The 14,213-nt window shown below is 40.8% G+C and overlaps 1 protein-coding gene across 1 annotated transcript in view; it reads left to right on the top strand.

The window, feature by feature from the left end:
• Positions 1-14,213, top strand: part of LOC309547200 (S-adenosyl-L-methionine-dependent tRNA 4-demethylwyosine synthase TYW1-like) — a 287,271-nt gene that overhangs the window by 196,998 nt on the left and 76,060 nt on the right. Inside the window, exon 13 of the mRNA XM_082246996.1 lies at positions 4,517-4,652. Within this exon, the coding sequence (XP_082103122.1) occupies positions 4,517-4,652 (136 nt within the window). The remainder of the gene's footprint in view (positions 1-4,516; positions 4,653-14,213) is intronic.

Here is a 14,213-nt window from a genome sequence, read left to right on the forward strand (position 1 = left end):
CTAGCACCTCCTTCATTAGGGGAAAATTAATTATGCCAGGTCATAGCCTACTCTTGAACTTTTGTCCATTCCTGAACAAATGGTTATATTCTCTGCTTCTCTAAAGAGTGTGTCTTAGATATAGTGGATATAGTGTTAGTTAATAAAGGGTGTTCAAAAGGCCTGGTGTAGGTAATTACTTTGGCCCTGTATAGTCTGTGACAAGGAACTTTTTTTAGGTGTTGTCCTTTATCACATAAAGGTTTACAGCTGGTAACTAGCAGAGCATCTCCTGTGGCGCACACACACGTTTAGCCCATACTAACATTCCTGCACTTCAAAAGATACTGGTAAATTAATTACGTTCTCAAACTAAGGCCTGAAAATCTTTCCCATAGATGTGTACATATAACTATATTAACCCTTTAAAAAAAAAATTCATTTCAGACAACTAATCCTTGTTGTTTAAAAAAATATATACAAATATTTACAAATAGGCCAAGTTCCACAAGGCTGAAAAGGACACATAAAGGGGTATCTATCCCAAACGGGTAATGGGAAATCCACAGTTGGATCATATGGGGTAAAAAACAGGACTATACGATACCCAATGTATAAAGAGTAAAACCAGACAAGAAAATATTTACAGTTTAATATTTACATTTTTAATATTTACAGTTGCTTATGGGAATTACACATAAACCCCTCATAAGGCAACATGGATTAGAACACTTGTCAGTTTTTATTGCGGTCTGTGCCCATGTAGATTCCCCCCCTCATTTGTGATGTATAACATTATCAAAAGTAAAAGAAAACCCTACATTTTGTTTTGACAGAACGGTAATAGCAGGGAAATCTTCCATTTGGTTCACTTGTTCTGGTGACACACATTGAGATTTGCTTTCACTTCCGGTTCTGGCTATGGGGTGCAAAGCGAAGGGAAATCCCCCCCCTGGAACACTTATGGCAAAAAAAACTGACAGAAGTTGTCTCGTGCTCTTTTCAAAATGAATGTCCAGCCAAGTGTTTGCTAATGGGGCTGCATTAGAGACTCGTGCCCTGCTTACAATACTTTACCAGAGAGGAAGTGAACATCAACACAGACAGAAATCAGAAATTTGTTGGTAGATTTGGTGAAGACCAGAACGCCTGTCAGATTTTTTATAATGTCCCTGTTGAAGATTTAACCTCATTTCCTGTCTAATAAAACTGACATAACTTTAAACATTTTTTACACACAAAACTGTTGGAAACATTAATTTTTTTTTTTTTTAAATGTATAAACTATGCACAAATACATCTTTTTACTATCTCCCCTTATAATGTTTCTTGGTAGATGTGAACTTGTGAACTAAAAACAACTCGTAACATTTTAGATTGTAAGCTCTAATGACCAGACCAGACCCCTTTTTCGAAGACAGTTTGAGGTATTTAGTATGTGGCATACAGATTTCTATGAAGTAGTAATTTTTGTCAATATTTTCCAAAATGAAGAAAATTGTTTTTTTACCACTTTGTTTTACTTACGGTCACTTCTACTTTAAATATTTCTGGAGCTTTCAGCTTGCTTACCAGACACTGAAACAGAATGTCACTCTAGTTCACTGTCAAATAGTGGAGTCGTCATTTTAGCTAAGATGTGTGAATTAAACTTCAAACAACCTCAATTCCAAAAAAGTTCAGACGTGTTGTAACCTTTACATAAAACAGAATGCTATGATTGGCAAATCTCATAAATCCATATTTTATTTGTAATAGAAAAATTATCAAATGTTTAAACAGAAAATGTATAATTTTGGGGAAAATAGGGTCATTTTGAAATTGATGCCAGCAATCGTTCTCAAAGTTGTGACAGGGCAACAAAAACTGAGAAAGTGGTAATAACGAGGAAGAGCTGGAAGAAAATTTTGGAACTCTTTGTTAATTGACAACATGTCACTAACATGATTGGCTATAAAAAGGGTATCTTAGTGTCAGTGTCAGAAGTATAGATGGGCAGGGGTTCACCGGTCTTTGAAAGACTGCGTCTAAAAATGGTCAAACCATTTCAGAATTTTCCTCAGTGTAAAATAGCAGAACATAGGATCAAAAGATTCTAAAAATCTAGAGACATCTTTGCTCAAGGGTCTAAGGCGAAACACAATATTGTATGCCCGTTCTCTTCAGACCCTCAGACAGCACTGCATTGAAAACGGGCATGATTCATCACCACATGGGCTCAGAAGTACTTCCAAAAATCACGGTCTGTGAACAGAGTTCCTACTGGCATCCAAAAATGCAAGATAAAGCTCCATCATTCAAAGAAGCCAGATCTAAAAAACGCTGCGGTCTTCTCTAAGCCAAACCTTAATTAAAATGGTCTGTTGCAAAGTGGAAAACTGTTCTGTACTCAGCAGAATCGAAATGTGACTTTTTTTTTTTTTTGCAACCATGGGCACCTCATCCTCCTGACTAAAGAGGAGATGGCCCTCATTTTAAAGCCAGCATTTCTGATGGTATGGAGGTGCATTAGTGCACATGGAATGGGCAGCTTGCACATTTATAAAGACACCATCAATACTGAAATATATATCTATATTTTAGAGCAGCGTATGCTCCATCTGTCACCATCCTTCTGACTAGATCCAGAAGAATGCCAAGTACCCCATATCTTGTAGAATAATGCTACAGCACAGTTCAGTAGCATCTGCTAATGCGATTTTAGGCTACCCTGCATTGCCCAGGATCTTGCTTTAAAGATAGTGAGGTCACCCTTGCCTAGGCGCTATGTAAGATTGTCGATGCCAGGATGTCAAATTTAGCAGTCTCTACATGCATCAATTAACTTCACAATATATATTTTTTCTTTACCAATTTGTATATCTAACTAATTTTTAAGCACAAAGTACACTGTTTAACACACTACTTCATATTCTGGAATGAACTAAGACCAATTTTTTTTTTTTTTTTTTATTATTTATATATTGTATCTAGTTACAGCAATTGTGATGGTACTACAGATGGCTACTACAGCCTGAAAGTGGCAGTGATCAACTGAAGACTTTTTTTTTTTTTTTTTCTTTTCATGCTATTCAGTGAAGCCTCCAACCTGCATTTGATCAATATATCATAGCGGTCACATGATTGGGAACCATGCTAATTGGTTCCCTATAGTCAGTGGAGAACAGAGTTGTCAGTAACTGCTGGGGTTGAGAGCTACCATTGCACATAGCTGGTGGTCCTAAAGTTGGAGAATGCAGGGGGCGATTAACACACAGATTTTTTTAGATTTTAGAGGGTCCCTTGCTTAAAAAGTAAACCTTTAGTGCAAAGTCTGCTTTAACCATTTCCTCTCTCAAAAATGTTCACCCCCCCTATGAACCAGAGCACTTTTTTTACATTTTTGCTATAGACGTAATTGTTCAGCAATAAATTTGTCATTACTAAACAGAAGAAGGTACTACATATATAGTTTTATTAAGGACAAACGGGGCTTTCTTTTCATGATAAAGATGCATTTTTTCAAACCTTAGACAACAAAACTAAACAAACACACACTCATTTATTTTTTTTTTTTTTTACGTTTTTTAAAAATAGTGTTACTGTACCTAAAGTGTGTGAATTTTATTCAGTAATTTGTCCTGTTGAAAATCACACTAAAATTATGATTTTAGTTATTTACAAATGAAATAGGTTTTTTTTGTGCTTTTTAAATGTAAAATGTGTAAATATTAACAAAAAAAGGGTAAATATTAATAGATAATAAAATAGAAACAAATAAAAAATCAGCAGGAAAATAATAGTGGATGAGACAAACTATTTAGTGTAGAGTAAACTAAGGGTTAATAAGGTGTTAAACAGAAAAACTTTTTATTAAAAGAAAAACTTTTTTTTGTCAGGTTGTTTTAACTATCATCATATGCAGATAAATGAACAGAAGGCTAGATGGAAATAATATTTTTACTTTCTATACGTGTTTAATCCTGGTCTGGAGCAATGTTTATAAACACTGATTCAGACTTTTTGACAGCTAGAGCTTCTGACTTCTTCTCTGTGTATATTGTAATGCCAGCAATACAATATACTCCAAGAAGAAGCTGGCACTCTGGGAGGGGGGGTTTCAGAAGCAGGGCAGAGAGACTGGATACGCTACACATGCCCTGTGTAAAACGATGACCTGATTTTTGACTTATTTCCGTTTTTGGATTGCTGTGGTGATCTTCCCCTCCGCAGCCTCTTGGGGGTGAGTCCTAGGAGACTGTGGGACAGTTCACAGGGAACAACCGGCTGTGAAGCCTTAAGGAGTCAGTCTGTTGCCCATAATTTGTAAAAGTCAGCAGCTACAAATATTGTACTGAGTGAAGATCCTCTTTAAGCAGGTAAGTTAGAAATACAACTTGGAAAGTCTGTGGAAATAACAACTTACATGATATGCATTTTGAAGTATGTCTGAAAATTGTAATCTGCATATCTGTTTATAAACTAGTGTGTCTATCAGTTATGACAAGTAAGTGTAATAAAATGAGAATAGCTAATAAAGTGAGCTATCCTTTGCCAGGTCACTGGTGCCAGTCACACAGCTGTATGTGAGTGTGGATGCAAGTACCAAAGACAGCCTAAAGAAAATTGATCGCCCACTGTTCAAGGATTTTTGGCAAAGGTTTCTTGACAGCTTGACGGCATTGGCAGAAAAGGTAAAATATGGGATTTTATTAACATGGTGTTACTTGACACTGATGTAAGTGTTTATGACAGTAAGGGTTTTCATTTTCTCCCCGTCTTGTGTATATAACTTCAGTTCTGCAGCTGTATTTTAAAGCAATTCCTAATTAATGGACAGACCTTAAAACAGGCCAGATGTTCAGAGCTCCGTGGCTAATCCTGCTGGTTTGAGATTTAACATCATGTGTTCTATTTAACTCATACTTTCAGTGTTAAAGAAAAAAATTGCTATCCCACTTTAGAGCAAAAAATGTCAAGATTTGCATTTGTCTATTTTCTATTTCTTTCATTTTTATAGCACTCTACTTGATAATTCTGGTCTTTAGTAGCTTACAAAACTACTGTAATTTATCTACATTACCAATCAAGGTGTAAACTAACAGCTGGTGTATTATGCGCTTTGACCTAGTTTTAGATGATCTTGTAATGCAGTGAATATAATGAGTGCTATCCAGAAAATATCTTGTGCTTTGACATCTGCCTAAAGCATTCTACAGCTAAAACTACTACTTTATCCTATTAAATTTAAAAAAAATTATTATAGCATTTGTGTTCAAACTACAAGTCTGTCTGGGACTTGCAGTTGATTCATTCACAGATCTCTGTGAATGAATCCATGAGGATATTTGGCAGCACACCATGGATCATCAAGTAGCTTTTTAATATTTTATTGAAGCATGATCACATCACAAAATAGGTAGTGCAACTTTTCGGAGGCACGCAGGACCCCTTCATCAGACATGTTTGTATCAGCACCCAAAACTTTTAGAACTTTATCCAGGGACGTATGTGATGGAAATATGGAGTACTACTCTGTGAATGAATGACACAGCTGTGAAGGTGGATAATTGTTGAGCACCACATATTTCAACAAACGTGAGAACTGTTTTACTTCTAGAGACCCCTACAAAATGGCACAGCCAGATCCTGAATGTCAGTCCTTTGTGCAGTATAGTAATGCAGCGTACTGTAGCACCTGTACACAGAGTCCCGTATAGACACGAGCATAAGTAGCTATATTGATGGCAAAAATATGGTCAAGGGATGTGTTAAGGAATGTAATAAAACTGACTTGGGGTCTTTTCACACAGTCTGCCTCCGTAGGCGGATCCGTGCTGCTCAGCAGGGGATCGTAAACGCAGATCCCCGCTGAGCAGGAAGGTGACATCTCCCTCTCCGCTCTGTGTGCGAGAGAGGGAGATGTCAGCGCCCCATGCATCTCTATGGGGGAATCGGATGAGAGCAAGTACGCCTGTCCGCTCTCATCAGATCCGATCCTCTGGATGGAAGGAAAATAGGGTTTCCATCCGTCCAGATTTCACGGACAGGATCGGATGCGGATGGCAGCGGGTGTCAGCGGACATGTCTCCACTGACATCCGCTGCCAAATAGGGATGCATGGGGGATCCGATCAGATCCGCCTAAAAAACTGACAGGCGGATTTGATCGGATCGCTCGGGTGAAAGGGGCCTTAAGCAGTAACAAAGCACATGAAAGCCTGATAAGAAGTACAAAGTAGCTTAACCTGTGCCACAAGTACCAATCAACAAAAAAACAGAAGACAGGACAAACTACAAAGTGACAAAAAATGGATTGCCAGCTGTAGCACCTGCCCTACCTTTGACAAGACAACAGCAAAAGCATTTTTTTGAGATCACTGTATTACTCCTCCTTTTTGGAAAATTTAAATGTTAAATGGAGAGCACGAAGGACTGCAGTAGAGCCAGCTCTGCCTCACCCACTCTTGTCTAAAGCTGGCCATACAATATAAATTCCAAACAGTCGCATTAATATTCGTATTAAAATTCTCAGTATTCTCGTTTGATGACTTGACAATTGTCAGTCAAAAATACTTAAAAAAAAAAAAAAAAAATGTCCCTTTTTTAAATTCCATTTTGGCATGAATGTACTTTCTTCATCCAAAACCACATTCTCTGTTAGAAATTTGTTCATTCAAGATACATTTTCCATCCTACTGCTTTAAATTTGCTCCCTGCTATGTTCCAAAACAAACCTGCATCAATTTGACCCTGTGATTACAAAATTGAATTTTCTTGAATTTAATACAATTCTGCATATGACCAGCTTTAGTGATAGAGATTACAGGAGCCGGATGCCAAGTCATATTTGGTTATTTTTGCTGGTAAAAAGTGTAAAAAAAAAAATGCATTTAAGTAATTTGAATGAATCCCTAACTCGATTAAAGCACGAGAATGCATCAGAGGTGCTACTTTGCTTAAACTGCCTGTACACTAACCTGCAAGAATGATTTAAACACTGGAAGGGGAATTTGCTGCTTTTAGGCTTTATAAGAAATAGTCTGGAGAATGTGCTTGCTTTCTTTGTTAAAGGAGTTCAAGTATTAAAGGCAATCTAAAAATCTACAGATAAAGTAGTGCATTTACCTGCAGCCTCAGTGGATTGACAGCATGTGGATAGTTTTTGCACGCCAGGTGCATTACCAGGATTTTACATTAAATGTCTATGGGAAATAAAGATCTGCTTTTAACGTTTTCATCCTAAACCTAAACAGTGCTTTTTTAGGGCTTCAAAAAGCGGTTTGAAGCTTGCTGAAAGCGTTACAAATGCTTTGGAAAAGTTTGTTGCACACACTGCTCCGAGCTGAACCCCCTTTGTGTACAAAGCCTTAAGCAAGTGACTGGTGATTTTATTAAATTAAAGTGGAGTTCCAACCTGTATTAAAAAAAAAAAAAGTCAGCAGCTACAAATCCTGTAGCTGTTGACTTATAATATAAGGACACTTGCCTATCCAGGGAGCCCGTGATGTTGGCACCCGTAGCTGAGTTGTCCATCAGCTTCGGGTGCAGGTGCTGGCATCCTTACTAAGTGAAACAGTAAGTGAAGCCTTGCAGCTTGTCTGTTTCCTGCTGCACATTCTGAATGGTCCCATTGTTTTCTGAGACCTCCGTGTGTCTCCCAGAAGACAGTGGGGAGGGGGGAGAAGGAAGAGGAGCCCAAATGACGTAGGTCGCAGTGGTGACCTGAAGTGGAAGTGGGTACCTGTTTTTGACCGGTATCCTTCCACCCCCGCAAAAGGTGCGAAATGTGGCATCAGAGGGGAGGAGGAAGCAGACAAGCAGGGCTTTCACTTTTTTGGGTGGAACTCCGCTTTAATTGTAGAGGTGTTACTTAACTGAGGAATTTACAGAAGTTTTAAGACTGCTGCTCTAGAAGAATGTGTTCTGGCAGCTTTTGACTAGTCACTTTTTTCCCCCCCAATTAAAGTTATTTTTATTTTTCCTTCAAAAATACTACTTTTAGATTGGACAAAATAGCAGCAGTCGACTTCATTTCTATATAATGTACATCTGTCATTGTTTCACTTCAAACTTTGGGTATATTTTAGAGTTGCAGTTTATCCCAGCTGTCAGTCTAATGTGAGGCTTTAAACTTTTTCTTAAGTAAAGCCAAATTATCGTGATAATTAAAGTTTATCTACTTTATTTTCATTGCTCTTACCATTATCTAAATGAGCAGAAAGTGAAGAAGTGGTCAATTGCTTGAGCAGGTGCATGGCTTATTATGAGATAATATGAACATAAGGAGGCCAATTTCCTCAGCACGGTATGGGCTGCAGTGTATCTGACATCTGCTACAAAATGCATCATTATTTGTGAGGCTGTCTGACACTGTCTAACTTTATTTTCACCTAGACATTGATTTAATGGCCTGAGAAGCTCATTTAGCAGTAGGTGGAGAAGAGCTGCTTGCCAAAAGAACAACAAAGATAAATACTGTTTAATGCTTTAAGTGTGCAGGTGACTGTTCTAAATGAAGTTAGTATTTTAATGGACTTTCTTCACCTGGGTACAAACCGTGTTCTCTAATAGTTTCTAGGCATATTTCAGAGAATGGAACAAACTCTTCACTGCAGTCGAATTGCGTGCAGTTAGAAAACAATATTTTGGGTAGTGTTACCCATTTCAACCTCAAGCAGATAAAAAAAATGTACCTTTATAGAAATATGAAGGCTGCCAACAAGTGCTAGTTGCCTGGGTATGTGGATTATGTATTGAAATCAGACATAGCCATGCAACTGGCACATTCCAGGAGGGGGCAAGGAGCAGCAGCTCTTGTATTTTCATTTGCCTTATTTGACATTTTAAAAAATCATTAAAACTGAGGGCAAAAGTGTTTTTTTTTTTTTTTTTTTTTATTAGAGTAGAAGGGGATTAGAACCCCTGTCAGACTTTTACTGACATCTGTACCCCTATTGGTGAGATTCCCACTATTTGTCCTGTTTACCATTTTCAAGTAATTAAATGAAATTACTAAGTTTTGGGTGGTAACCAGAACAGGAACGGAGGGGACATCTTTCAATGGGGACACCAGTTCTGGTGACAATCAAGGATTACTTCAATTTGAAGGAATTTCCTCCCATTTCCTGCTTTGACTGTGGTACAGGAAATTAAGAAAAAAAATTTCCAATGGGACACAGATGAGATTAGAACCCTCATTGTACTTTATCCAAGAGATTCTATCCAAGAGATCTTGTTTAGTTCTACTTGGTAATTGGTATTAGGTTCCTAAAATGTTTTTCTCTAGTACTCCAGATATCAGTCTGGAAGAGGGTGGGCCAGCACTCTGAGCCACTTGGAAAGATGATACACTGCAAAGATGTAAAACCTAACCCTGGGAGCTATAGGAGCCCAGGGATGACCTAATCCTACTCCGCTGCTCTGTATTGTAGAATTAGATGGTAGAGGACAGGGAGGTGAATGAAGGAGCTGAAACTGAAACAGCTGCTTTTCTTACCATTAATCAGATACGTGAAGTAATCTCAGGTTCTGGGTAAGAATGTTTCGACTTGTGCACCTAAAGGACATTTGCAGCTATAATTTTAGGTTCACTCATAGGATTATATCTCAAGTCAACAGTCATCTAGTTTTCAAATTTTAAAGAGGTCATGGGGCAAGGCACATATTTCTTCAGGAATATTTTAAACCTCATTATGTGGGATTTTGGAGGCAATCCAGTTAAATTTATATAAAAACGGGTATTTTATTCAAAGCATTTTTGTTAAAAACGAAGACCATTTGGATAAAGAAGCATGCGGTTTGTAGACATAGGAAGCAAAATAATACAGAAAATTTTTTTTTGTATACTGTACAAGGTCAGTTACAAAGGGGCATTCTCCAATTGGCTGCTGTATTGATCCATATAGGGTAACAGCATAGATGTTACCACAGAAAGGGAAATATCCAACGTGTTATAAAATATGTAACCGATTCTTCTTCAGGAATTTTTCTGCCACTTCTGCAATATATAATAATTTACATTAAAGTTTTGTGCTATAAAAATATATTCACCTACATTAAATAGACCTATAAAGTTTAAAAAAAAAACTTGCGTATTATATGACCCTTTGGTTTGAGTGCTTCCATAGGCTAAAATACCTACAAGCTGCGATTGCAACAAGGGTCGCTGGATATAGATAGAGATAGAGAATAGATTGTGTGTGGATCATCTGGTTTTCAGACTAAACCAGTCTACTGTGGCTCCGGTGGTGGAGTTCCTGGTATTTACAGAGCCCGTTGATATACGGATTGAGTCTCTGTCCCGCCATTTGTATGTGATAGCAGGCTCAATACTGAAACTAGTCTTTGTGATCACTCTGGTGTCACAGACAATAATGGAATGGGCGAAATTGCTGAAAAGCTACTTGGAAATGGAGCAGCTCTCATCAGGCCTCAGAGCTAAAGGGTCCAAGCCCTTCTGTATCTATGTGATGCGTCACTGGATGCGGCTCCTCTGGTAGCCAGAGTCTCTGCGGTGGGGGTTGCTATTAGACGCATGGTGTGGCTAAAATGCTGGTCTGCGGACCAGTCTTCCAAAAAGGCTTTCTGACCTTCCCTTTATGGGGGACAGGTTGTTTGGCTCCTCCCTGGATGAGTTGATCAAAGGCCTTACGGGTAGGAAGAGTACTCTTCTTCCCCAATCCACCAAGGGCAAGGCACCGCGTAATAGACAGAGGCCTTCATTTACTGCTCATAGATGGCCTTTTCGTACCTCCGGGTTGCAGGAGAAAGGAGCTAAGCTATTCAGGTCTTCTGGGGGTTCCAAGAAGATATAATCGGATAAGCCGAGAACAGGCCCATCCAGATCAGTAACGGACCTACGAGAGGCGGTGCAAGATCTGTCACAGGGAGTGATTGTACTGGTTCCCTCTTGGGAACGTTTTCAGGGGTTTTATTCAAACCTGTTCACTGTGCCAGGAAGAGTGGTAAAGTGTGTCCAATCCTGGATCTCAAAGCTCTGAACCGCTTTGTTCGGGTACAGAAGTTTCAAATGAAGTCTATTTGCACGGTGGTGGCGTCCCTACATCAGGGAGTCCTGTTGGCCTCTACCGATATGAAGGACGCATATCTACACATCCCTATCTACACTGGACACCAGCGTTTTTCTCACTTCGCTGTGGGAGAGGAGCACTTTGAATTTACCCTTTGGTCTCGCCTCTGCTCCCAGGGTCTTCACAAAAGTGTTGGCTACGATATTGGCACTTCTACGCCAGAGGTACCTGGACGATCTCCTGTTAAGAGCAAATTCTCATTCAGCTCTGTTGGGGGATTTGGTAATCGCTGTAAGGACTCTGCAACAGTTCGGCTGGACCATCAATTTTGCAAAATCAGCCCTGGTAACCTCCTCAAGACTGGCCTACACGGGTCTGACTCTGGATTCCGCTTCGGCAAAGGTTTTTCTTCCCCCTGGACAAGCTGCAGAAGTTGCAGGGGGCGATTCATTCGTTGTCCAGCAATCTGTCCTCTCTGCGGACTTGCATGAGATTCCTAGGCCTGATGGTGTCGACCTTCGATGTGGTCCCATTTGCTCAGTTCCACACCAGGTCATTAGAGGGAAATTCTGGACAAATGGAAAAAAGATCAGTCATTGGATTCTATGATTCGGTTGAGTCCGAACACAGACTGCTCTTCTTCTATGGTGGCTTTGCTCGTTGGCATTGCGCCAGGGCAAGTCTTTCCTTCCATTGTATTGGACCGTGGTCACCACAGACACCAGCCTGTCCGGCTGGGGAGGAGTGCTGTGTAAGCTGTGTGCCCAGGGTTCTTGGACAGTGGAAGAGTCCAGACTACTGATCAATGTTCTGGAACTCAGGGCAATAAAGCTTTGCCTTGGTCACTGATCCAGTCTGGGTTCAATCGGACAGTGCCACGGCCATGGCTTACATCACTCATCAGGTGCGCACCAAGAGTGTCCTAGTGGCCCGGGAGGTGGCCGAGATCTTGAAACGGGCAGAGGATTTTGTTCCGGCTCTTTCCACGGTACAGATCAGGTGTGGAAAACTGGCAGGCGGACTACTTGAGCCGTCAGGTGTTGGATTAGGGGGAATGGTCTCTACACGCAGGTGTTTCATCTCCTGTGTGCTCAGTGGGGGACATCCGATGTCGGCCTGTTGGCCTCTCGGCTCAACAAGAAGGTTCAAAGTTTTGTAGCTAGGTCACCGGATCCTCTAGCCGACGCTGTAGATATACTGGTGGCTCCTTGGGGTCGTTATCGGCTAATCTATGCGTTTCCACCTCTGAAACTCCTGCCGAGACTTCTGCGCAGAATAGAGCAGATAAGTCATTCTGGTGGCTTCAGACTGGCCTCTCACTGGAACGCAGATCTGGTAAGATTGGTCACCGATGCTCCTTGGAGACTTCCTCTCAGGGAAGATCTGCTGTCTCAAGGGCCGATCTTCCATCCTGCTTTACAGTCGGTGGCTTTAAAAGCGTGGCTGTTGAAAGCTGGGTGTTGGATAGGGCTCTTTCTGATTCAGTGACTCCTACACTGTTGATGGTCAGGAATTCTACTTCCAGGAAGATCTATCATCCTATGTATAAATCGTACATTTCATGGTGTGAATCCATGAAGGTGCATCCTCTCCTTTTTTCGGTTGCTATGATCTTTGCTTTCCTTCAAAGAGGTGTTGAACTGAAGTTGGCCTTGGCTACTAGTCAAGGCCAAGTGTCGGCCTTGACTGTGTGTTTTTTCAACGTCCTTTAGCCTCGCATGCCTTGTTTCGCACTTTTATCCAAGGGGTCTGTCATGTGGCCCCTCTGAGGCGATCCCCGTTACCTCCGTGGGATCTGAATTTGGTAATGTCTGTTCTTCAAAAACCTCCTTTTGAGAACATTATGGTGATTCATTTGCTCACCTTGTCTCAGAAGGTTGCCTTTTTTGTAGCCATTACTTCTGCTCGCAGAGTATCAGAGTTGGTGGCACTTTCCTGCCGTTCGTCTTATTTGGTGGTCCACAGAGATGGTGGTACTTTGACCTAGTCAGTCGTTTCTTCTGAAGGCGGTTTCGGATTTCCATATAAATGAAGACATTGTGCTGCCTTCTTTATGTCCTAAGCCCAAGCATCCTAGGGAAATTGATTTGCATTCTTTGGATGTGGTTTGGGCAATTGGAGTCTACCTGGCGGCTACTGAATCTTTCAGGAAATCAGATTCTCTTTTGTCCTAACGGAAGGACCTAGAAAGGAATTGGCTGCGTCTGCTGCAACCATTTCTAGGTGGATTGGGCAGACGGTGGTTCAGGTTTATTCACTAAAAGGTCAGGTTCCACCTATCCCTGTGAAGGTGCATTCTACTAGGGCGCTGAGTGCTTCTTGGGCTTTACGCCATCAGGCGTTAATGATACCAGTTTTCAAGGTGGCAGCTTGGTTGTCTGTGCACACGTTCACAAAATTTTATAAAGTAGATGGGATGGCATCCTCGGATACTTCTTTTGGCCGCAAGTTTTTGCAGGCTACTTTTTTGAAAGAGACTAGTCTTTTTGAGGGTGTTTGTCCAGATGAGCTCCTGTTCCTGGTTGAGCTCTATATTCTCTGGCTGGCTAAAGTTTTAACCTTGTTGGGAATTACGTTCTTTTTCTACGTTGTTTTCCCACCCCTCATGCAAATACTGCTTTGGGACGTCCCGATTGTCAAGAATTGTATGGAGCTGCGTCTGTCAAGGAACTTCAGAGAAAAGGATTTTACGGTAAGACAAAACCAGTTTTCTTAGGCCCATTTTACACAGGCCAGATCTGGTTTCGCTCAGCAGAGGATCTGTCTACTGATCCCCTGCTGAGCTGGTTGGAGCCCTGCTCAGCTGGGGGGGGCTGCCATATGACTGGTCCATTTCTGCTCCGCTTATGCAAAGTGGACACAGCCCGGTAGTCCACCTGATTCCCCTCCAATCTGATCAGGCCAGGTGAAGGGTAACTGATCCCTCTTCCCTTTTTTTGTTTTGTATTGATTGGAGGTAGGCGGGTGTAAATTGACACAAGTCCATTGACATTTGATTTGACATAGAATAGAATGGAGGGTCCGATCAGACGGCCTGTGTGAAAGGGGCCTAACTGTGTGTGCGTATTTATACTCTGTCAATAAATCAAATATTCTAGTAAAGGGACTCCGGGTGTGCTAACCCAATGGCCCACAGGTTAGGGGGTGCAATACTTGCCTTGCTCCAGGAATCCAGGTGCTACCAATCTACAATAGGTCACTGTTTAGCTTGGTCATTTGAAAG

The sequence above is a fragment of the Pelophylax lessonae genome (assembly GCF_965119305.1).
Source record: "Pelophylax lessonae genome assembly, chromosome: 2".
NCBI classification, from domain to species: domain Eukaryota; kingdom Metazoa; phylum Chordata; class Amphibia; order Anura; family Ranidae; genus Pelophylax; species Pelophylax lessonae.